The 25,536-nt window shown below is 48.6% G+C and overlaps 1 protein-coding gene across 14 annotated transcripts in view; it reads right to left on the bottom strand.

Moving 5' to 3' along the window:
• The window catches only part of LOC136379841 (kalirin-like), a 231,801-nt gene that overhangs the window by 24,853 nt on the left and 181,412 nt on the right, over window positions 1-25,536 (bottom strand). For 6 of the 14 annotated variants that reach the window (XM_066347443.1, XM_066347445.1, XM_066347447.1 and 3 more), the window contains 6 exons: window positions 23,367-23,599; window positions 21,453-21,709; window positions 17,428-17,551; window positions 16,269-16,328; window positions 3,177-3,204; window positions 2,447-2,618 (listed from right to left, as the gene is read on the bottom strand). In XM_066347443.1, coding sequence (XP_066203540.1) covers window positions 2,447-2,618; window positions 3,177-3,204; window positions 16,269-16,328; window positions 17,428-17,551; window positions 21,453-21,709; window positions 23,367-23,599 — 874 coding nt within the window. Of the gene's footprint in view, window positions 1-2,446; window positions 2,619-3,176; window positions 3,205-16,268; window positions 16,329-17,427; window positions 17,552-20,627; window positions 21,710-23,366; window positions 23,600-25,536 lie in introns of those variants that run through there. The other 8 variants (XM_066347452.1, XM_066347454.1, XM_066347456.1 and 5 more) reach the window with 4 other exon arrangements.

Below are 25,536 nucleotides of genomic sequence, written 5' to 3'. Positions count from 1 at the left end.
GTACACACGGTGAGAGCTCTGAGTACACACGGTGAGAGCTGTGAGTACACACGGTGAGAGCTCTGAGTACACACGGTGAGAGCTCTGCGTACACACTGTGAGAGCTCTGAGTACACACTGTGAGAGCACAGCACTGTGAGTACACCACTGTGAGAGCTGTGAGTACACCACGGTGAGAGCACAGCACTGTGAGTACACTACTGTGAGAGCACAGCACTGCAAGTACACACTGTGAGAGCTGTGAGTACACCACGGTGAGAGCACAGCACTGTGAGTACACCATGGTGAGAGCACAGCACTGCGAGTACACACTGTGAGAGCTCTGAGTACACACTGTGAGAGCTCTGAGTACACTACTGTGAGAGCACAGCACTGTGAGTACACCACTGTGAGAGCTGTGAGTACACCACGGTGAGAGCACAGCACTGTGAGTACACACTGTGAGAACTCTGAGTACACACTGTGAGAGCTCTGAGTACACCAAGGTGAGAGCTCTGAGTACACACTGTGAGAGCTCTGAGTACACCAAGGTGAGAGCTCTGAGTACACACTGTGAGAGCTCTGAGTACACACGGTGAGAGCTCTGAGTACACACTGTGAGAGCTCTGAGTACACCACAGTGAGAGCACAGCACTGAGTACACCATGGTGAGAGCTCTGAGTACACTACTGTGAGAGCTCTGAGTACACCACGGTGAGAGCACAGCACTGCGAGTACACCACAGTGAGAGCTGTGAGTACACTACAGTGAGAGCACAGCACTGCAAGTACACCATGGTGAGATCTGTGAGTACACCACGGTGAGAGCACAGCACTGCGAGTACACCACGGTGAGAGCACACCACTGTGAGTACATTACTGAGAGCACACCACAGTGAGTACACTACTGTGAGAGCACACAGCTGCGAGTACACTACTGAGAGCACAGCACAGTGAGTACACTACTGTGAGAGCTGTGAGTACACTACTGTGAGAGCACACCACTGTGAGTACACTACTGTGAGAGCACACCGCTGTGAGTACATTACTGAGAACACACCACAGTGAGTACATTACTGTGAGAGCACACCACAGTGAGTACACTACTGTGAGAGCACACAGCTGCGAGTACACTACTGAGAGCACAGCACAGTGAGTACACTACTGTGAGAGCTGTGAGTACACTACTGAGAGCACACCACAGTGAGTACACTACTGTGAGAGCACACCACTGTGAGTACACTACTGTGAGAGCTGTGAGTACACTACTGTGAGAGCACACCACAGTGAGTACACTATTATGAGAGCACACCACTGTGAGTACACTACTGTGAGAGCACACAGCTGTGAGTACACTCCTGAGAGCACACCACTGTGAGTACACTACTGTGAGAGCTGTGAGGACACTACTGTGAGAGCTGTGAGTACACTATTATGAGAGCACACCACAGTGAGTACACTACTGTGAGAGCTGTGAGTACACTACTATGAGAGCACACCACAGTGAGTACACTACTGAGAGCTGTGAGTACACTATTGTGAGAGCACACCACTGTGAGTACACTACTGTGAGAGCACACCACTGTGAGTACACTACTGTGAGAGCACACCACAGTGAGTACACTATTGTGAGAGCACACCACAGTGAGTACATTACTGAGAACACACCGCTGTGAGTACACTACAGTGAGAGCTGTGAGTACACTATTGTGAGAGCACACCACAGTGAGTACACTACTGTGAGAGCTGTGAGTACACTATTGTGAGAGCACACCACAGTGAGTACACTACTGAGAGCTGTGAGTACACTATTGTGAGAGCACACCACTGTGAGTACACTACTGTGAGAGCACACCACAGTGAGTACACTACTGAGAGCTGTGAGTACACTATTGTGAGAGCACACCACAGTGAGTACACTATTGTGAGAACACACCACAGTGAGTATACTACTGTGAGAGCACACCACAGTGAGTACATTACTGAGAACACACCGCTGTGAGTACACTACAGTGAGAGCTGTGAGTACACTATTGTGAGAGCACACCACAGTGAGTACATTACTGAGAACACACCGCTGTGAGTACACTACTGTGAGAGCTGTGAGTACACTACTGTGAGAGCACACCACAGTGAGTACATTACTGAGAATACACCACTGTGAGTACACTACTGTGAGAGCTGTGAGTACACTACTGTGAGAGCACACCACAGTGAGTACATTACTGAGAATACACCACTGTGAGTACGCTATTGTGAGAGCTGTGAGGACACTATTGTGAGAGCACCCTGCTGAGTCTCCCCAGCTCTGACTCCATCCTTCTCCTAGTCCCGGTCAGTGCTGGCGCTGGACAAGGCTCCAGGGCAGCTCTTCTCTGGGGGAACTCAATTGCTGGAACAGGAGCCACATCCCAGACCGTGCCTGTGGTGCTGCATGAACATGCTGGTGGGCAGTGGGGGGTGCTTACCAGGAGGACACAGTGTATGTGGCCGAGCTGTGGTCAGTGTCCAGGATGTTCTGGTCTGGACCCTTCCAAGTGATGATAGGCTTCGGCCGCCCGCAGACTTTGCACTGTAGTGTCACTGTGTCACCAAGCAAGCAGGTCACATCCACTAAGGGCACGAGGAACTCTGGGGCCACTGTGGTCAGATCGACAGAAATTCACATCATTCAGAACTTAGAACAAAACAGCCATTTTACAATACATTCATCTCACTTCCCACCCATGTTGTGGAATGATTCAAATAACTTTCAGCTTAACACTGTTGAGTCATCTGTGTCCCCTGAAAGAGTATTTTAAAGGTAGTAAATGTTTGTTGTAGAAAAACTAGGAAAGGTGTCTCATGAAAGAGTATTTTAAAGGTAGTAAATGTTTATTGTAGAAAAATTAGGAAACCCCAGATTAGCAAAGAAGAAAACGCGCCGTGACGTCATGGTCTGGAGGTAACCACTGTGAATATTCTGGGATATGTCCTTTCAGGGTTTATATCAACACCCTTTTCCTTAGAACAACTGAATCGCAGAATACATATTGTGAGTTGTGGTCCCTTCACCCTGACAGTCCCCCAGAAGCGTGTCTCCTCGTCTGCAAGCACGGAACTCCTCAGCACAGTTAAAGCCTCAATCTCACTGCTGAGCTTGCCGTAAGTTATTTAGCCAATTCCCATGTTCTGAATTCTGCCATTTTTTAAACTCACCTTCTTGGATGAAATTTGGATTTAAGATCTGAAAAACACAAACAAACAGAAAATTGCTTAAATCCTAAATGACTAAAAGAGGAGTCTTTTACCCCACTGAGTAAAAGAAGTACAAATTAGGGGGATGAAGCCCAGAGCCCAGCTGTGGTTCGTGACCATGTTGCCATCCCAGTAACAGCAAAGGGCACCTGGTTTACCTTCCTGTCTACTCTGGTGGGTCACGTTCCTCCAGGTGGCCTGGGGCCCAGGCAGGGTGACTGCCAGCGTGAGCTCCGCTGGCCACAGCCAGCCTGTCTGTCCTCCCTTGCCTCCTGTGCCTCCCTGCCACGTGCACCAAAGCCCTTCTCCTGCCATCCCCGCTCAACAGCCACTCAAGGATCGTGAGGACACTGATTCCTCCCAGCATCATGGAGTTTCAAAAACAGAGGACCTGACATTTATCAAATAGAAAACGTCATTGACATTAACCACTAACCTAGCAGTTTCTTTCCAAATGTACCCCGCCCCCCACGCAGGGACAGTTCTTTTCGAGGAGCTGACTGCAGAGCTTGTCTGGTTGAAGGGGACGGAGATAGGTCCTGCCCATCCATCCTGTCCCCAGCACGGCCTCCTGGATCCCAGGCCTCCACGGGGTAAGTTGGAAACCACTGACCAAATGGTCCTAACACTTCTGACTGCTTAGGTGATAAAACGGAGACTTAGGCCGACTCGGTGACTTGTCTGGTCACCTGGCTAGTTGGAAGAGGCACTGCTGGAGCTCCCAGTACCTGCCACACTGACTGCCTGGTGACACCATGGATCTTCACGAAAGGAAACACCTTCCAGCCAGCTAGCCATGCTGAAAAGTTGGTTACCCCTTCTTACGAGGATGGAGCCTTAATTTTCACCCTTCTTTGTGTTGCCTATAATCGTGCAGGCTTGGCTCAGAAAGCCTGGTAGGGTGAACAAAACCTGAGCTTTGGGGTCAGGGAGGCTGGCTCACTTCTTTCATTTCATGTGATTTTATGCTAACTACTTGAAATATATTAGCATCGGTTTTCTCCACTAAAAAAAGGGAATGAATAATGCTTAGTGCAAAGTGTTATCACAGAGACTAAACGACATAAGGTACGTCAATGCTTAGCACTTGTGATTGAGAAGTAACAAGTCTTCAATGACTATTTCAATAAAAAAAGATTAATTCTAATCATTTTCCTTCTGCTAAGCTGCCTATTGTTACAGTGGCTTCTCTCTAATAATTTAGCTTGCAAAATTTTTCTTTCCTTCCTAAGGAAAGCAGAGAGCTCATGTGACTTACAAATAGTGCATCCACACTTAGTTCCCAGTGTTTACCTTGTACGTGAACATGTCCCTGTGTGCTCTCCCCTTACCCACGCATCCCTATGAGCCCTTGGACCAAAGATGCTATTTCCTCCTCTGGGCTCCCCTCTGCAGACTAACTGCCCCTGCAGACCACCCAGGTTTTTCACAAAGCAGGCGGCAGAGCACTCCTGTGATGCCAAGTCCTGTGCCTGAGCGTCTCAAGACTGACCCCTGCGGCCCTGGCCTGCTGGCTCAGTGGATAGAGCATCGGCCCAGCATATGGATGTCCCGGGTTCGATTCCTGGTCAGGGCACACAAGAGAAGCCACCATCTGCTTCTCTCCTCTTCCCTCTCCCCCTTCTCTCCCTCTTCTTCTCCCATAGCCAGTTGTTCAATTGGTTTGAGTGTTGGCCCAGGCACATCAGCCTCAGGTGCTAAAAATAGCTCAGTTGATTTGAGCATTGAACCCAGACAGAGGGTTGCCAGGTGGACCCTGTTCCTGTTTGAGACACATGCAGGAGTCTATCTCCTCTCCTCTTACTTAAAAAAAAAAAAAGGCTGACCCTTATAGTGCCCTCTTTTCCTCTCAAAAGGCCACTCATACACTGTCTGTCCTACCTTTACATTGGTGGTTTTTGATCTTGACCTCCACAGCTTTCCAAACCCCAGAAGACCAATGGCTGGGCCTCCCTCCCAGAGATGCTGTTGTAATCAGTGTGAAGAGGATCAAGACATTGGAGCTTTGAAAGCTGCCTCAGGTGGGTCACCAGGCAGCCTGGTTTGAGGAAAGCTCTGAAAGTTCCCCTCAATTCAAGGGACTGATTGTAGATAAACCCAGGGCCTGCCCCTGACCCTTTTCTGGGGATGGGGGGTATGTGTGGAGGCATTTAGTGAAAGCTTCTGCCTTTCCCATGCCTACGAGACCCCTCTAGGTGCGAAGACATGGTAGGAGACCATCCCTAAACGTGGTGGGCAGCAGCACATCCCTTGTAGTGGGGCCAAGTAGGCCATCAATTTACCTACCTGGCTTAGGTGAGGCAGAGAGAACGACCTCTGAACCAGTCCTTTCACAGTCCAAGAAAAAGAAACTAAGAATATTGTCTAAGGTCAACAGTGGTTCTCAGGGCGCTGGGGTAAAGGGTGGCCTTTCCCCCGCATCCAAACCACCTCATTGTTGTCTCCTCTAGGCTGGTGCAAGGGTTTCTGGATATGGAGACGCTAAGATGTAGGCTGTGCCTTCAGGATTTATAATATGTTGTGTGGATTTTGCGTAATAATTTTCTTTCCCTTCTTACCTGGGCTCTCCAAATATCCTGCAGGCAGAATGTTTCCCTTTTGTAATAACTTTCCTTTAAAGCAGTCAGAGCTCTCGGACTGCAGGTTCTTCACGGACAGGGACCCCTGTGACTCATCTTTGGGCCGCAGGCCCTGAGCAGGAGGGCTGCTGCACACAGTGGCCATTTAATACATGTGACCTTCACTCACATTTCAGTTCTTCTAAAAATTGAAGACTGGTTCATAAATAGAGTCAAGAGATAGCTCCAAAAGGTGTATAAAATAATCATTTCTGGGTATATTACCAATACTATTTGTCTATTTTGCTTGTTTTCAAATACAGATGGAATGCAAACTTTTGGGGACATGATTAAAAAACAATACAACCCGTTTCCTCTGAAAAGGAGGTTCTGAGCGGCGTGCTGTCTGGGAGGAAATGTGAACTCAAAGCTGACAGCACGTGGGATCCAGACCCTGAGCCAGACAAGCTCTCCTGCCTTGGAAACATTCTTAAAGCCACTCAGGCCTCGGTTGGATGTGTAAATTGAGGACAGTCATGCCTACCTAGGAGGTTGCCTAATGTAGGGCTCATTAACTGATGAAGATATTTTTAGCTGACCCTTGCTTAGGTGGCGGGATCTGGCAGGAAGGCAGGCAGACACGCTCACTGCCTTCACTGGGCCGACAGTCCAGTGGGCAGCATGGACTGAGAGCGACACCTGAACAGCGTCCAGGATGGTGCCTGGCTGAGGGTGGCGACCAGCCTTCAGCCAACACAAGCACTGCCCTCAGCCTCGTCCCATCTCCACTCCATCAGGACTCTCGGGTAAAAGCGACTTGGGAGAGCGGCCAGCTTCACTCAGCGGCCTGTCTCCCAGCGCGATGGGCGTTCTCAGGGGAGCAGGACGGGGAGTCCGCGCCAGGAGTCTCAGAGAGGAGACAGATGACCGGCGGAAGCGATGGAACGGCAGGTTCCTACGTTGTGAAATTTTAAGCGGGGTTTCACAAACCGGCACTGGGGTTTTATAAACTTTAATAAAATACTTTTATAAAACAACACCCCAAACTGCTGCTGAGAGGATTTCTTGCCTTTGTTCTCTTTCTCATCAGAGCTCCAACCGTGTTAAGTGTATTATATTAAACACACTTGCTGTTTAAAAAGCAAATCTTCCTGGCGTGGGCGTAGACTGCGGCGGGGAAGGTGGAGAAAGGCCGCCAATCGGGCTGCAGGCAGGTTCTCTCTCTGGGAGGGCTTGTGGGAGGCATCAGTGTTCAGAGTGCTGCCGATAATGGTGATAACATCACTGATTTGTTGGCACAAACTACTCACAAACTCCAAAACCCTGGGAGGAAGTGCCGAGCAGGGGTTATTTACTTGGTTTTCAGAGCGATAGGGAAGTCTGTGTAAGAGCACAGAGACAGAGGGCTGGCCTGGGGCTCTTCCCACAGCCTCAGTGCAGAGGCAGGGTCTCAGGGAAAACATGGACCTTTGTCATCGATGACAAAGGCCCACCTGCTTACCTTTGCTCTCCAGTCTTGTCATTCATCCCATCTCCACTTAGTCCTCCTCTTTAAACTCCTCTAGCAAGGACCAAGAGCCTGGGCAAAATCCATGCTAATGGTTTTTCTAAGTCTGACTCTGGATTATGCCAATCTGCGATTCCTCCCTCATTGCTCCTCTTTCTGCTCAGAAGCAAATCAGAATGTGATGTGGACTGGAGGTCACGATGTCCTCCTCGCGCTGTAGTGCAATATACTAAAGAAGTGTGTTCTTCTGTGGCTCCCTGTGGACGTCGGGGCCCAGGTGGGCATGACCATGTTTCGTTGTGTTATTTATTGCCTCAGAGCCAATACAATACCTGGCACGTAAGGGTTTCACTTATATTTGTCAAGTCAAGGAAAATTTAAAGTGGTGGGGTCCTAATTTGGGGGTGGAGAGTTGAGACAATGTCTTGCCATGAACTTGGGGTGCTTTCCTACGTCCACTCACCGGGAATGTGACTTGTTCTGGAACTTCATGGGGCCCCGCTCAGACTCAGCTCGTAGTGACCCTGCCTCCTCTGTGCTCCTTCCATGGCTCTGATCATGTGCCCGTCTATCAGAGCCTCTTCCCTGCATGTTATTGCCCTACCAGACTTGTGAATCCTTTAAAGATAGCAACCCTTGGCCCTGGCCTGTTGACTCAGTGGTAGAGCATTAATCCGGTGTGTGTAAGTCCCGGGTTCGATTCCCGGTCAGGGCACACAGGAGAAGCACCCATCTGCCTCTCTATCCTTTCCCCTCTCCTTTCTCTTCTCCTCCCATAGCCAAGGCTCCATGGGAGCAAAGTTGGCCCGGGTGCTGAGGATGGCTCCATGGCCTCCACCTCAGGCACTAGAATGGCTCCAGGGGCAACAGAGCAATGCCCCAGATGAGCAGAGCATCGCCCCCTTGTGGGTATGCTGGGTGGATCCCGGTTGGGAGCATGCGGGAGTCTGTCTGACTGCATCCCTGCTTCTAACTTCGAAAAAATACAAAAACAAAACAAAAAAGATGGCAACCCTTTTACATATTCTAGGTACCACCTGTCATACTGCTTGACCCAGCATTTTGCACAAAGCAGATCAAGTATTTGTTGAATCAAATTGACTGAGGCCATGCAATGAAGTAGGTGAGAATATCGGTCTCCTGAGCACCTTGTCTAATGATCATTGTTGATGTGTAAAGGGACCTGAGGTATCAGGCTGGGACCTGAAGGGTTAATCCTAAACTGCACGTTTCTTGAAACCTATTGCTTCCCTTCCTTAGGAACAGTTGGGGAGTCCGTGTAGAGTGGTAGACGGGAAGGAGACAAGACCTGGAATCCAAACTGGAGGTGGCAGTGGAGGAAAGATGATGCCCTTTAAGAGAAATGCATGTGCTCTCTCTGGGAGAGCCAAATCCAAGAGCAAGAGGCTGGTACGACCGCGTGTGGGAGCGCTGCTGAGGACTCATTTTATTTGAACAGCAGAGGGCGCCAGGTGACAATGCTTTATCCGCCATGGGGAAAAAAACCACCTCAATGTGGTCCATCTGTAACTTAGTTGTTTCCTGCTGGAGAGAATTCCAATCAATTCCTTAATTTTTCTTCCAAACAGGAGGGCAGTGAGGTATCAGGAAAGAATGACAGGTAAAGTAGACCATCACTGAATTAACAAGCTGGCCTTTGAAGAACTCTTGAGTCTATTTTTCTTGCCTGTTGATGTCCAAGGTTCTGACTCTACGCCTTCACAGTGAGGGCAAATCCTCATCTGTCTATAAAAGCAGGTAACAGCTGACTCCAGAAGAAACATACCCCCACCCCATTTTTCCTAAATCCCTCATCACCAGTCACAAACTACATATCTTGAATGCCGCAGGAATAAAAATGATCAAAAGAAACTCAAAGTAAATATCCTAGATTGAACTCAGGGCTGCCTTGAATGAACCAATGTTTCTATACTCTGCCTCCTCCTCCTATTCTGTGTGCTTATTTCATGGGAATCTATGTTCAGAGGAGGAAGGAAAGGGATTTGGCAATTAAGTGAACAGATATAAGAAAAACAATTCCTAAGAATTTAGGTATCATTTCTGGTTTGAAAGTTTAACCCTTTGTTTTCAATCTGGCCAAACCAGGCTGATTTTTTGAATTTTTAGAAAAAAGAATATTTTTTATTATGTGAGAGGAGGGAGGCAGAGAGACATACTCCCACATATGCCCCAACTGGGAGCCACCCAGCAAGCCCCTACAGGGTGTTGCTCTGTCCATCTAGGGCTGTTGCTTTGTTGCTCAGCAACCGAGCTATTTTTAGCACCTGAGGCAGAGATCACAAAGCCATCCTCAGTGCCCAGGGCCATGCTGCAGCAGGAAGGGAAGAGAGAGAGAGGGAAGGGGAGGGGGAGGGGGAGGGGGTAAATAAGCAGATGGTCACTTGCTCCTGTGTTCCTTGCCTGGGATTTTGAACTAATTGCATCATGGTTGGAGTAGTTGGTCTATATGACACTGTTTTCTTGATGAGACTTGCTTTATGAGTCAATTTTTATAGAAAGTTCCATGGGCTCTTAAGATGAATGCAGAAGCATTAATTGTTGAGTACAGGTCTCTATAAATGGCCATGGGTCAAACACGTTGTTCTATGGGAATTCCTAATCTAAATTCCTCTCCTCTCCTACTTTGGTTAGAGAATATTTAGTGTCCTTAGAAATTAAAAGGATGAAAATGTGACTTTTAACAGTAATGAAAAAAATCTATAACCTGTCTTACAAAATAGTTGAGGGAAAGGAACAGAGAGGGGGGTACATTGCTGTGTACACATTGTTCTCGTGGTGCGCTCGGCAGCCTAGATGCCTGTGATTGGAAGGGGCTGGGGTGGGGCCCTGGAGTCAGGGGCGGTGCTCTAACTTTCCTTCTATAAATCACAGTGCCAACCTGGAAACCAAGATCTTGACTTTGGACACAATCTTTATGGATGAATGTTTTGAGTTCTCATTCCTGTCCCCAAAACTTTTTTACTGAGTGAAACAAACTTCCAGAGTCTGAAGATCCACGATAGGTCAAATTGGGCTCTGAGGACATGGGAGGGCGCCAGGCTGACTAAGGGGCTCTGTCTCCAAATAGGAATGCCATGCCTGATGCCCCTTTATTTATTTTTTGTATTTTTCTGAAGTGAGAAGCGCAGGGGTGGACAGCAGACAGACTCCCGTATGTGCCTGACTGGGATCCACCTGGCATGCTCTGCCAATCTGGGATGTTGCTCCACTGCAACTGGAGCCATTCTAACGCATGAGGCAGAGGCCATGGAGCCATCCTCAGTGCCTGGGCCAACTTTGCTCCCATGGAGCCTTGGCTGTGGAAGGAGAAGAGATAGACAGAAAGGAGGGGGGAGGGGTGGAGAAACAGAAGGGAGCTTCTCCTGTGTGCCCTGGCCGGAATCAAACCCAGGACTTCCACATGCCGGGCTGAAGCTCTACCGCTGAGCCAACCGGCCAGGGCCCGTTGCCCCTTTCTTGACCCTCCATATACTCACTGCAGTACTGTAATGCTTTGTGTTATAAAATCTTGATAAACTGAATTGACTGGGACATCACATGGAGTGAGCCTGCAGGTGAATCTTGACAGCACGGAGTGTGTGGGGTGACGAGGGAGGCAGAGGGTGTCCTTTGCTTCTCTGATAGCTGATTCTGAGAGTAATTTGCCTGGTCAATGGCACTTCATAATATCATCAGTACACAACATAAGTGGGTTTGGCCTCCATTCTAGGGGGAGGGAGCCACAGGACACACATGACTGAGGGTGTATGGACTGGCTGTCTTGGCCTGAGAAGGTAATTTTGATGTTGCGAGTCATGCGATTGGACTTCCTTTCTTGGCTTCTATGAATGGACCCCTGAGTCACCAGGAAAGGGTGTGGGTGAGGAGAAGCAATTACTCCAACCATCAAAAGACTTAAGAAGTTGTCAAGGAAGAAATTCTCCCCCAACAGGCAGATGCACAAGGGAGGGCTTGAACCTGACCTTTTAAGAAAGGACCTGAGCCTCAGTGACATTCTGCCTCCTGTATCCCTCGCCAGGTGCGGCCGTCTAAGCACTGCCACCAAGACCTGCTCCTGTTATTGGTTGAATAACCATGACCTCTGGCGGGTAAGAAAACCCCATCCTCACTGGGTGGTTGGAAGGAACAGAAAGCACAATAGAGGTGGCTATGCAGTGAAGATCTCCAGGAGAAACGCCGGCTACTGCGAGCTAAGTGCCCCTTTTGGTGGCAGAAGAGAAATCGATCTCCATGTGGAACCAGAACAAAGCCAGGCAAAGAGAGCAAGTCTCCAGGCCAAACCCATCAGATAGATTACAAAGAAAATATTTTGTACAAATAAAATGAGAAGAATGTGATGCTTCGCTCTTTTCTCCAAAGAGTTCTTTTCATAAAAAAAAAGAAATAGTTTTATAAAATGCAGAAACAGGCATTGGTGGAAACACACTGGCCATGCCAGGAGGTCAGTCACTTGACTAGGGGCGCACAAGTTTCCTTCCCTCTGTCTGGCCAGGTTATTTTGAAGCTCTGGATCTGGGACAAAGAGCCAAAGCAGTGGAGGTGGGAGCAACAGGCCAGCTCTTTGAACGAGGCAGCTGGAGCTGGGGAAGGAGAGAAGGGTCAGCTCTGGCCACTCCAGCCCTCCCCAGAGTAGGGAGTGGACGATCCTGCCAGGTCTCAGGAGGCCATGCTGGCCACACCCTGCAGAGCAAGTCTGGGGAGCAAGGCACAGCATCTTGTTTATTCTTCTTTTGGGGTGCTGTTTTCGGAATCAGTTCAGAAGAGCCAAGGGTCTCAAAGTCCTTTGGTATCACATCTTAGATCTGCAGGGGTGCTCAAAGGGCTCCATATCACTGACAGAAGCACGGGACCCTGGGTGCTGGGTGACCACCCACAGAGAAACCCCCGGGGCTCAGACAGGCTAACTGGCCTGAGATCTCACACTGACAGTGTCCGGGCTGGAGTCCAGGTTTTCTGAATCCCGCTCCAGTGTTCTTGCCATGCAATACCGCCTCCGTGTGATTTTTATTTAAATAGTGCTGCAGCCGTGGAAAGCTGGGATGGGCAGAAGTGACACTCCTCTTTGTTGAGCCGGGCCACTGAATAACAAGTGCACACAGAAAAACTGGCACTAGAAGGCAGGTCTTGTCATCTGCCCAAACCTGTGTTTTCGATTAAAACAGTTAGTGTGCTGCACAGAGGAGCAGGGTGGGGTGGGTGGGGGACATTGGCCAGGGACAGCCAGATACTGCCTTCCGGGCGCTGTCTGGCTTCCCAACAGCTACCACTTCCTCTGCCTCTGTTCTTCTGCTCATAGTCTTCCAAGGGGCTGGGGTGGGGAACACAGTGTGTGCAGTGCTAGTTCAGGATGATGAGAAAGTCTCGAGATAGAAGTGGTAGCAGCAACACACGAGGGATTTACTACTACTTAAAATGGCAAGGATGGTTAATTTTATGTTATGTATATTTTACCGCAATTTTAAGTCCATGAAGGAGATGGGGCCGACTAAAGGTTTCCAAGTTTTCGCCGACTCTGAAAGTCTGCCCTAAGTAGAATTTTCCTCCTCAATTAGCTTTACCTTTCTAAGTGTTTCCTCTCCCTCATTTCTCAGGACCCTCTCCCAGAAGATCTCCACCCTGTTCTTACTGCAGGAAGTGACCCCCTGAGCGAACTACCTCCCGGCTGGCATTGTGACCACAGGGGATGTCTGCATTCAGTCAAGCCCCAAGTTAAGTGGCTGGGGCAGAGGGGCAGTCTTTCTGGAATCCTGACAACTGCTTACTCTGGCTGATTTGCCTTCTTTGCTAAGAGCGGTATTGGGGATTAAAAAAAAAAATTAAGACACATTTAATTAATTGGGCTTCACCTAAAAGCTGGGCTAAGAATCCTTGTGCCCGAAGACAAACACTGGGCGGCTGGGGCGGCCTCCCCACTGCAGTGTACGATGCAGGCCAGTGGCAGTGCTGGGGGGGTGGGGTTGGAGGGCAGGAGCAAAACCCGGGCATCCACACAGTCGTCAGACAACCTGCAGAGGGGGCATGCGTCTGAGAGCCCGCCCAGCCCAGGTCCTCCGAGAAATCCAGTACAGCTCAGACTTCCCAGGGATGGGCGCCAGCTCACAGGGCAGTTGCGGAGCCGCAAGCCCACAGCCTGGCTGCAGCCGGGCACCCGCAGAGCGCGGGCAGGGGCGGGGCTGAGCTGTCCCATGGGGAGGGGGTGCCCAGCCCATCGCGTCCACGCTCCTTTTCAATAAAAGGCAATCAGTAGTCTGAGCTATAATGGAAAACTGAATTAACTTGTGCCAAGACAGCCTAGTGTTTGATTTTTCGCCTGATTTGAGGTTTTTTCCACAGAGAAAAATTTCTCTCAGCTCTAACACCCTCCTCTAAGCCTATTCTCAAGTGTAATCAGCGCAAGGTGAAGAAGTGAGCTGAACCAGGGCCGGATCCACGTCACTTTTAGAGCAGTTCTCGGAGGTGTTGTCACGAATTGGCAGGAAGGAGAGGGGTGAGAGACCGTGAGGGGGTCCCATGGACCGGGAGCCAATCTTGCAGCAGCTAGCGGTGCGGCTGTCCGGGAGCACCTTCACAGGCGTGTCTCCACACGGGAAAGGGATGCAGTGCAGAACCGCCTCCTCTGGATAGCCAGGTGTTCTTGAAAAGCTTTGTAAATCAGATTCCTAGGGTTCGAGGTGACTATTTTTCTCTTAACTTTCAAAGATGTGCATATATATATACACATCCATATCTATATCTATCTGTATGGTGACATGCATGCCAGCTCTGGGGGCAGCCAGCAGTAGGTATGCAAGCAAGGGTCCCAGGAAATGGCTCCTTAGAGGGAGGACCCTTCAATCCACCGATTGAGAAGAAGTAAAAAATGCTTGGATAGTGTAGACACGTGGAGGCTGGATACCAGCCTATGCACAGCTAGGAGTGGACGCGACGTGCTGGCCTCAAGCCGGGCGATCGGGAGGGCAGGGCTCAACCGTCGCAGACCTGGCACGGAGTGGTGCACAGGGCCAGGGTGTCAGCCAGGGTTCTGGGCACGGGCTCCCAGCACTGGCCACCAGAGCTGCGGGTACAGCTCAGCAGAGCACAGGGACACGTCTCCCCAAGGGACAATACCTATGACAAGAATCAGGTTCAGAAGACAAGGGCGAGGTTGGGGACCAGCCTGAGCCGGGTAATGATGTCCAAAGCTATCACTTTAGCAGTGAGAAAGGCCTTCAAGAGGTGGCCCTCCGTTCTGTTTCTCAAATGAGGTCTTTAAAGTACAGCTTTCTTCAGATGCACCTTGGGCCATTTCCTTCTGCAGTGGACATTGCAGTGAGGTTCTACTGACCCCCAAGCCCCTAGAGCTGAAAAGATCCCAAGCGGCCTTCTGGACCACAGACACCTGGCTTCCCCCCTCCCTCTGCTTGCAGATGACATCTTGATACAGGCCAGCAACACTTAGGCTGGAGATACAGGGGCCACCAGGTACCTACCAGCTGACAGGTATGGCCCCCACGGGAGCTGGAGCCTATCCTACGAAATGCAAGGAGAGCAGAGCCAGAAACTGCCCCCACTTCCTTTTCTCTGAGATACATTTAGGCTATGAACGCAGCGTTCACTTCTTCCCACAGCGGAGCACTGCACTGGCCCACACCAGCCGGATTTAGCTCTGCGGCCATACCCACATCCACAGGGGACTATTGTATCCTGGCGGAACTCCCACTTCCAACCACTCGTCCCTGGCCCGATGCAACTCAATTGGCACCTTCCACAGCTGACTTACCGCGTCTGGGGCAGCACGGTCTTTTCTTGGGTTTGTGGTGGTAGTCATAATGTGGTGGTGGATTTCTTTGGGATTAGGTCAAATTAGAGTAAAAATAATAAAAATCCATCTAGTTAAGTGAAAAGCTTAGGTCTATAAAAGGGAAAAGATTTCCTTTTTTTTTTTTTTTTTAATTCTCTACTTTGTACTTAGAGGAAGCCTCTAAACTTTATCCATTATTGGAGCAGGAGGCACAGATTTGGAGAAAAGCATTTCAATAAACTCTGAAAGACAAAATGGCAGGGAATCCCAGCTCCAAGTTTGCTCAGATTCTCTAGGGTTTGTGAACTGACAATGGCTGTCATTCACTGGTCAGTCAGGGGAGGGTCCTGCTTCTATAACCCCAGTTTCTAGCACAGGAGGAGATGGAAGTCAATTCAATGTTCTTGTTGGTGGAAGGGCTGGTCCCACTCCCACATCCTCGTCACCTCAGAGTGTAAGACATGTCCCCAGGCAGTGCTTCAGTCTGTCTCTAGAGAGGTCTCTGCTAAGACTCTGGGTAGGGGAGGCTTCTTTTCCTGCAAGGTGGGCACAGCCACGGCCCAGGAGCCCTCGGGGTTGGGCAAAGGCGGGGTCTGGAGTTAGTGCAATTACATGTCATCTGCTACCACAGTGACCAGGTGCCAGGCCCCCACTAAACCATAGTTTGAACATGATTTTGCGGGAGTCTTGAGGGAGGAATAGGTTTCATTGGAAGAACAGATAAAGGGGATAAAGGGAAGAGAAAAAGCAGAAAAAGAGAGGAGGGAGAAACCAAAGTGGGAAAAACTAAAACTAATGGGTTCTTGTCTTTTAGCTGGAAACCAACCACTCTTTTATAATGCTGTTTTCTATGGGGGGGAAAAAAATGTGTTCTAAGTTTCCAATAATGAGGTTGGATATTTTCTACAGAAAGCCAAACCCACCAAAGAAGAAAACACCAAGCAAGCATTTAAGAGAAATAGAAGTGTGTGCTTTAAAAAAGATATCTCAGTAGAGTTTTCTAGCAACATCAGGCTGAATTAAGCTTGTTTGCGTCTTTGTTTCTTAAGCTGGGACGGAACACCCAGAGATGCCCTGACATAACAGTTTGTCCTAGACTGGCTTGTCACTTTAGCAAGGCCACTGTCACAGAACACAGTACAGAAGACAATCATTGTAGGAAACAGGACAAGAATAGCTGCTTCTACCTCCATGCTAGTATTAGGGTCAAGATCATCACACTCTGACTCCTCGGAACTGTTCGTCTCCTTGATGGGCAGCATGAGGAAGGGGGAAGAAAGAGAACACAGTTAGAACACAGGCAGCTTTTGCTAGAGAGAGAGGAGAACTTTAGAGAAGCATGGGCAATGGGAACTGGGCAGAGAAAAACCCAGGAGGGGTGTGAGCCACCAAGGGTGTCAGCATGCTCTTTTCAGGAGTGGAGGCTGGGGTCACGCACAGCCGCTCATCCCACAGGAAACGGCAATGGAAGCAACCAAATGAAGCATGAGTGTTACTGGTCTAAACTGTGGTCTTCTGTGAGGCGGGCCTTCCCAGAGGGCGAGGGAGAGGATACAATTTCTTTTCCCCAAGAAGACCATTAGAATGGGTTTCAGTTGTTCTTATTTTGCTCAGGAAGGGGAAAACGTGCCAGGAGGATAATCACACATTATAGCACAATTAAACACCAGTGGTCTAATTTCTATTTTTCCAGAGTCAGCCCTTTTTGGAGGGCACAGTGTAAAGGAAACAGATCACCTTGTTTCAGGATACAAGGGTCAGCCAAAACTTAGAATCAGTGAGTTCTGAGTATTAGGAGGGTTATTACAAAGCAGTGACTTGGGCTTCCCCAATGTGCCACCCCTCCCTGCCACGCACAGGCCTGACAGTGATATCTGAATTCTGGGGAAAAGAAACGAAACTTGACCACGGACAGAGCGGCCCTGAAATTCCAGACCTCAGACTTCCCAGGGCTGAGGGTTTGGAAAGCACCCCTAATCTCTTTACCCTGCGTGTACTTTCAAATCTGGGATATCGAATGGGCGACTTTGAGAATTTTAGTATGAGTCAAGCACCTTGCATTTCTAAAAGAATAATGCTGCAGATAATTTTGCTATAAAACATCTGCACAGTATAAAATCATAAAATAAAATAAAAAAAAGAGATACTTACTTATTTGAATCGAAGTTGCCAGGAGAAATAAAAAATAAAAAATAAATTGATCTTGCATGCAAAATCCTGTTAAACTACCTCCCCTCTGGTTCCCACACTGGGAAAAACAATCCCCATCCACCCAGACTGCCTCGTGAGGATGCTGCAGGGGAGGACAGATGAGAGGTGGGACACGCTCCCAAACACCTTACTCACTTTAACAGAGACTTTGTTGCCCAGAATATCCTTGGGTTTACGAGGCCCTGTGGCTTCATTTTTACCCGTGTTCTCCACTTCCGCCCGCTTTCTCATGCGAAGAGTATGCCATGAACATGACTTCCTGTTGTACCAAAAAATGCACCAATCAAAATGGCAGGTCAGGGCAGAGTGAGGCGGTGGGCGGGCTTGCCACCCATGGGTGAGTCAGTGGGTGAGGGGCTCCAGTCATGCCCCAGCTTCAGAGGCCCCAAACCTGCAAGCCAGCTTCTGTGGTGGTGGGCAGCTGACCTCACCTCCAACGGGAAGTGAGTGAGGATGAACTCTGACCTCTCCTGATAGATGTGCAAGATTGACTGTAGCATTTAAGGAAAATGTCAGAACTGGGTTATTAAACTCCACTGAGGGCAATTTTTATAAAACATGGGTGAGGTCTTATAGGACGGGAATTCCCTTCCTGAAGGGTATGGCAGAGAGGGGAAGAACGGGTGGGGGAGGGGATAACAGGAAAGATAGAAGTATATTCTGTAGTGCACAAGCTGTTGGCACTTTCCCAGGACCAGACACAGAGACCTAGAAGGATGCTTTTGGGTTTCCATCTCATCATTTGTGTTTGGGCTGTGACCACTCCCAAACACTCTAGCACAGAGAGGATTTCCTGGGGCATTTGACTTAATGAACAGTTGAGTACCACTCAATTACCCAGATAGTTTAGAAAAGGGTTTTTTTTGGCCTGTGTTCTCTATATCACTCAGTGTTACCATAGGGTTCTGTCAACCATTAAGAATCCTAGAGTTTTCCCGTTGGGAGAAGAACCAATATGTGCTCTCAGGGAGGTAAGGGTTGGCAATGCCTTGTCACACTGTCCTAACTACTTTCTTCTCACAAGATGCTTGGGAACTACTTCTTTACAGACCTGTAAAGAGAAGCTCAGAGCAGAGCTCTTAATATGTTAGAACTCAAAAGACAAAGACACCGAAAGCCAAGTTACACACAGCACCAGTGACCCTGGACAGGCATCATCAATTTCAGGTGTGGTCACAGAGTTTGGATGAAGCTCTCCTATTGTCAGAAGTAAGTGAGGCTGGCTTCCCCCAGTGTCCGCTTGTCTAGTTTAGGCCTGTGCAGACCAGAGCTCAATGAAAAGAGCCTCCGTTAAGGGAGAGAGAGGCATATGAGATTTAAGAGGAGGGAGGTTACTCCAAAAACATATAGCAGCCCCTTCACAAAATTTCACATCTGTTAGGAATTTGAGGATGTTCTGAGGAAGGTGTCCCAAAATATTTATCACTAACACACAAGGTCAAAAATCAACCTTCTGAGTGACAAGAACAATTGAAGTAACGTTCTCGAATTTTCTGGGAAAGTGGGCTCATTTAAAAGGTAAGACTCTCTTGCCTGACCACTGGTGCTGCAGTAGACAGAGTGTTGACCTGTGATGCTTGATGATTCAGGTTTGAAATCCCGAGATCGCCAGCTTGAGTGTGGACTTACCAGCTTAAGCATGGGGCCACTGGCTTGAGCATGGGATGGATCATCGACATGATCCCATGGTCACTGGCCTGAAGCCCAAGGTCACTGGCTTGAGCAAGGGGTCACTGGCTTTGCTGGAGCCCCCAGTCTCAAGGCACATAAGAGAAGCAATCAATAAATAACTAAAGTGCTACAACTACAAGCTAATGCATCACATCCCTCTCCCTTCCCATTTTTCTCTCTCAAAAGAAAGGGGGGGGACTCTCTTGGCCAGACCTGCTCTTGTAGCTGTAGCTCCTAAATAGCCAGGTTGTCTGGGACCCTCTGCAGAAGAGTTTCTCGCTCCACTTGTTCTATCTGAGTAAGAACCAGTCACAGAAGCTAACTTTAGATGATATCACTCTGTTAACTTAAGACTTTCATCTTATATCTTTACCCAAAAAAATCCATGTCTCTAACTCTTTCTGAGAATATTGAGTCAAGCAGGTCCTTGCCAAAGACTCCCCGGGGCAGACAGCACAGTGTGTGCGTGTGTGAGCGAGGGGGTGCATCCCCATGTTTATTACAGCCCTCTGGGTCATTCCTGTGCTTGGTGAGAAACTAGAAATGTTACAATGTTCAGAAGGAAGACTCAGAGTAGCGCAAGGGGCAGGACAGGCTCTGTTTCATAGTCTTCTTCCCAGAAGGACTCATCATCATGGTTTGGGGAGCTCCCATCTCTTGGCCAGAAGCCCAGGGACTGATGTGGAAACAGGGTGTAGGTGACATTGATCCCAGTAGGCATCCCACTAGCTCTGACCTCTGTGGTCACAGCAGGCCCTGGGGAGGGTACGGCGAGTGTCCTTCACTGATAAACGACCACTACTGTTAGTCGTCACTCTGCTCCACCCCCACCAATGCTTCAGCAAGAGCAGCTGACAAGGAACCAAAATGACCAATTTGTATCGAATCTGACCTCTCTTGCTCAGCCTGGCATCCCTCCTACCCTCTTTTCAAAAAAGGGTGTGAAAAAGTGGCCAAAAGACCCAAAGGTAAGTAGGACGAGGTGCTCAGTCCCTAGATCACAAATCACTGTGAGATAGTTTTGTAAGGCCATTGATGAACAAGAACTTCAATGCCTTGAGGGCCTTTATTCCCAAGGCTTCTTAAAGGATGCCAAAACCAAGTGTCTTTAGAATAAAATGAATTGGGCCTATCTGTGCCTTAGGGAGCACTACTGATTTCCAGTTGTGCCTGTGGTTATCTAGAGGGAAAGGACAGGTCAGTAACCGCTATCTCCTGAGCTCCAGGAAGGGTTAAAGCAGCACAGCCTGTTGGTGACTCTGCTCAGGTATCTTACGGGAGGAGCTCCTTCCACCTCTGACACTGCTGACCACGCAGCATGGAGAGCAGTGTGTGTGTGTGTGTGTGTGTGGGGGGGGGTTGTAAGCCAAACACTCCCCTCTCCTCTAGTCATTAGTTTACATCAGCACCTCAAGGTCACCCAGCTGGGTAGCACCCAATCAGGATCCTTCCTCATCTCAGAGGTCAGAGAAAACCAACAGGGGTTACTTAGAGGGGAAGGCTGGGCTGGAGCTTGAGCAACGGTTCGTGTAGGGAAAGACTGCCAATGCATTCAGCCGACTCTTAAAGTACAGAAAAGAAAAGGAAAGGAAAAAAAAATCATTTGCACATGTATAAGTTCCAGAATAGTGAAATGGGGAAAAAGGGTCAACTAGTCTTTAACCTCATTAAAACATGCTCATGGTGAAAATTTATTTTACATATTTAAAATAGTACATTTAAAATTATTAGTTACATTACAGGTGCAATGATGAACATTGTGACTCTCCGTTGTATTGCACAGCCTGACTCCATCCATACGGGTTTCCTTAAATAGTGCAAAATACTTTATACAGGAATGTGTTCCGAAGGGTCTTTGCAACCGAAATAAGGAAAAGAAATATCTTACAATTTACCATGAACATATATTAAAGGAACAGGGGAGGGGAAATTAAAAAAAAAAAAAAAAGGTACAATCTGTACAGAAGAATTGCCACGGACAACCAAAAAGTTCCCTCTCTCCTGGGAGAAGCAGCGGGCCTCTGACCTGCACAGGTCTGGCATTTGTGCTAAGGTAAGTTTTTGGTGTCAATCAAAAAATATATATATATATCAGTAACTTAATACAATATAAATAGAAGTCCAGTCCAGTGATCCTGTGGTGGGCCAAGTGGAGCCAAGGAAGCATTGCTTTTGTCACCTAGGGTCTCAGGAGGGTTCTTTTCTTAAGGAGAGGGGACAGAGAAGGGGGGAAATAAACAAAAAATTATAAACAAAAAGGAAAGAAAACCCACCGCCACCACTAGCAACAAAAACACAGAGTCAGAACGATCCGGCCCGGAGGCCCCTGCTGCCGCGGTTCCCGCTCAGACACTGGTTCCGGTGCACTGTCGAGATTAAGCAGCAGCCATTCCCTACCGTGTGTTTGCATTTTTGTGTTCTTTGTTTTGGAATTTTTTTTTTTTTTAATCCACATACTCCTCTCCCGGGGAAGCCAACGAGGCACTTACTTGATGCTCCCGTCACTATTTTCGGCCGCCGCCGCGGCTTTGGTGAGGGGCGCCAGGACGCCGCCCGGGACCCAGCCCTCGGCCGCAGGCGTGTGGTCGCTGGCGGGCTGGTACACCAGGCACATGTTCTGCTGGTTGACGGCGAGGACCTGGACCACCTCACCTTGGCTCACACAGATTTCGTTCTCCTTCAGTGCATAGTAATCTTTGATCACGCTCATGGAGGAGGTCCCGTTGCAGCCTCCCAGGTCACTCTGCTGGGAGACAGGGCGAGAGGGACCCAGATACAAGAAGGCTGGTTCACAGGGGCCTGCTCTGCACCCTACTGTGTGGTTACAAGCCAAACCTCCCCCTAGCAGGGCAGACAGCAGCAGAAGATTCTGCTGAGTAGTGGCATTATATTCATAAATACGCTCTTGTTTCATACACTATGTAACCACAGGGGACTAGATAGAGATGCCTCCTGCCTTTAGTAAAGGCGCAAACAGACCTTCCACCTGGAAGCCCCTCCCTGGCACACAACCTTCCTGCCTCTGATTAATGGAAGGAAAAGCGTGGTACTGACACAGGGATACATGAGCACCTGGGCAAAGTGAGGTCAGGGCAAAGGTCAAGTAGGGCTCATAACCCCCAGTGGAAAAGAACACAGATCCTTTGCTACAATTTTTCTTCCTTTTGAAAAAGCATTGGTCAGACTGTATGTACATTCTGAACCTCCCTGAGACAAGAGTAACAATGAGACATTTGCTTTGTCCAATTCAAAGACCAAGTCGAGACCTAGCCTGACCCACCTCCTGTGGGAACAGACCTACTCCAGGCTCCCCTGTTCTCATTTACACAGAGGCCCTGCCTCCATGGCCTTCTCACAGGGCGTGACACCAGGGGAGCTGCTTCCAGACAGACCCCTACCTCCCAGGGAGGCCTGGCTGCCTCACAGAGCATGTGTGAGCCGGGAAGTCTTCAAAGAGTTTGCAAAATGCCCACGCAACTTCAACTTATGCACAAGAAAGAGCAGGGACTTTTGAAGGTGGAAAATCATTTTCAGGCGATATGATGAAAAAGGTCGGTATGGTTATTCTGCTACAGAACTGAACTTGGACATTTTTAATTTTAAAAAATCAGTATTATCTAATAATTTGGATAAAAAAGATAAAAGTATAAAATCAGAACATGTAGGTCAAAATGTAGATGTTCCTATTCACAAATCCACTGAGTTCTAGAGGAAACTGAGGCCTAATTTGATGAGGTAACTTGCTGAGGTCCTAGAGCAAATGAGTTGCAGAATTCAGAACGGAAACCAGATGACCTAATTTCTAATTAAGCACTTCTCCCAGTTTGTTCTCTTGTTCCTACTACCTAGTAGAATCAAAACTGTGCGGACTAGGTCTGCAGTTAAGTCTGTGGCTATCCTCAAGGTGATGTTTGAATGATGGATTATCAACGATAATTGTTTAATCTAAGGCGGGCTGCCCCATTCTCTCTCACACACACACACGCGTGCCCGCACACACACATGCACACACACAAGTGACTTCTCCTCGCCACGTGTGAGCTCCCTCGGGCAGCTCATCAGAAGGCAATCTCTTTAAAATGTCAAACACCAGCACTGTGACTTTTAGATGAACTACTCTATTTGATATAAATCACCTGTTTCCATAACTGCTACTACAATAATACCTTATATCTGTACAGAGTTTCTGCAGATGACAATATCCCTTGAACAATGAATGTCTGAGCCAAAGGGAACTGGTCTAACACACTCAGATTACAGGGAAGAGAGAGAAAAAAAATTGAGACTAGTCTGTATCCAGTGGGTGTTCCTGCCAAAACCATCAACATGAAGACCTACTTCCCAAAGTGAGCCCTGAGGCCGTCTCAGAGTGTTAAGGATAGGAATAATGGGCTGTCACTTACCTTGCTGGCCTCAAACTTGTCCCCAGGCTGGTGGTAGTCAAACCCTGGACTGCCATTGGAGGTAGATATCTTCAGGGGCGGCAGAGGCGGGTTATAGCTGGAGCCCTTTGGCGGCTTCTCAGAGCCCACGGGGACAGAGGAGTAGGGCCTGGGACTGGCGTGGGGCACCCTGGCAGGCTGGGACCTCACCCCACTCCTTTCCTTCCGCTGATACTCAATAGGCGACTGTAGTGCTGCAGGCAAGAGCGGGTGGTTACTCTGAGGTTTGAATCCTACGGGAGTGGAGGCTTCTTATGCATAGGCTCTGAGCCAGGCATAGCGGGGGTACGTGAGGAAGACACTACCCTTCTTTTTCAGGAACTTTTAATCTACTGTGAGAACTAAGGAACCTACTTGAATAATGAAAAGATAAAGCCCAAAGAGTCGCCATACAGGAGGTGCAAAGAGTCGTGCAAAAGGAGAGAGGCTCTGCAATACGTGTGCAAGGAGGGACACGTATAGGTGGTGGCTATAGGCACAGAAGAGGGCCGGCTGCCCGCTCTGACACGCAGACCCCGCAGGAAGGAAGCGTGTGTGACGGGTGTCTGGGGAACCGGCTGGAGTCAGGTGACGTGGAGCACAGGGCCCCGGGTCTCTGTGGAAGAAGAAGAGATGAGACAGGTAGGGGAGGCTGCAGGTGCCATGGCGTGAAAGATCTAGAAAGCCCAGGCTAATGAGTTTGGACTTAATTCTGAAGATCATGAAATGGGATGGGATTCAATGAACTTGGAACATTTTAAATTCAGGTTCTATCGCCAGAGCCACACTTGAAGAACATCATCCTCATAGCCGTTGGGAGGAGAGACTGGGAGGCCACTGGAGAGTAACAAGCGAGACACCCGGCCAGAGCAGAGTCAGTGGGAATGTGGAAGGGGGGCGGTGTGTCAGGTGCTCCGGAGGCAGACCAGACTCCGACCCGGCCTCGGTGGGAAGAGAAGGCGAGAACCAAGGGTCACTGAGGTTTGGGGACTGGGAGGATGGCTGTCAAGGAGACTGATTTGAAAGGAAAGACGTGAGCTTCGTTTTACTGAGTTTAAGATAAAAGTTCCAAGGTCTGAATTTTAAAGAGGTATGGCCAGGCAAAAACCAGACAGGTCAAAGTCTATAATAATGGCTCCAAAGGCTGGCCTGATGATGTTGGGTTTTATCTGTATTCATTGTAACAAATACTTAAGTGGGCTAACAGCTGGGGCTCAGAGAACTTTCAACGATAAGGACATTTCTATAGTGATCGGAACCGGAACGTACCTCAACGGGACTAACATGGGTCACACTTCCTGTCTACTTAAGGTCTCAGGAAGGGAGGATGGGCTCTGAGATGCCTGCACATGTCTCTGTGAGAAACCCAGCCCTGGTTCATCATCGCATCCTTGTCTCTTGAGAGTGTCAGAACAGAGAGCAGCTTCTGCCGGAGCCTAGCCTTCCTCCCTGGACAGTGCTCTGTAGGCATTAACTGCTGAGGTATTGCTAACCTAGTCCAGCAATAGCTTCCTAAACCACTAAAATTCAAAAAAGGTCTTTTGGAACCATGTAAAAGTCTGAATCATTGACTATGCAAGGGAATGCAGTTCTAAGTTTTAGGTAGATAGCAAAGAGCTGTGAAACAGGGCTTGTCAAACTGACTTCCTGAAGCAATATCTATCACTCACTATATGCAACTGATAATATCAACTGATTAGATGCAACCACGGTGCTCAAGTGTTTGAATATAGTCTGTATTCTTAAATAAGCCACAGAGAGCCTGTGTTCTTCCACCAGCCTCAATTTGCATAACTTCGGTCTTGGGACCAGGAAAGCTGTGCATCAACTGACAGGGTTTGTTTCCGGCTGATAGATACAGTGTCTTATGCCGGATGCCGTTTCTTTCCTTGCTCTGTTTGCAAGGGAGCTCATATATAAATGTATGTTCTACCACTAGCACAATACTGCAGTTTTGTGGTTTAAGAGCCTAATTTTAACTTGTGCTGTTCTGGGTTCAAGTCCTTGTTTTTGTGACTTTGGACAAGTTTCTTAGCTTCTCTGAGCCTCTTCTTCCTCACCTCAAAAAACATATGATGAGAGTATTTACCTTTCCATGTTGATGTGAGGATTAAATGTGATCTCACATGTGGAATGTTTGGCATGGGGCCCA

Source organism: Saccopteryx leptura, chromosome 8 (assembly GCF_036850995.1).
Source record: "Saccopteryx leptura isolate mSacLep1 chromosome 8, mSacLep1_pri_phased_curated, whole genome shotgun sequence".
NCBI classification, from domain to species: Eukaryota; Metazoa; Chordata; class Mammalia; order Chiroptera; family Emballonuridae; genus Saccopteryx; species Saccopteryx leptura.
This window is presented reverse-complemented; position numbering and strand designations above follow the sequence as displayed.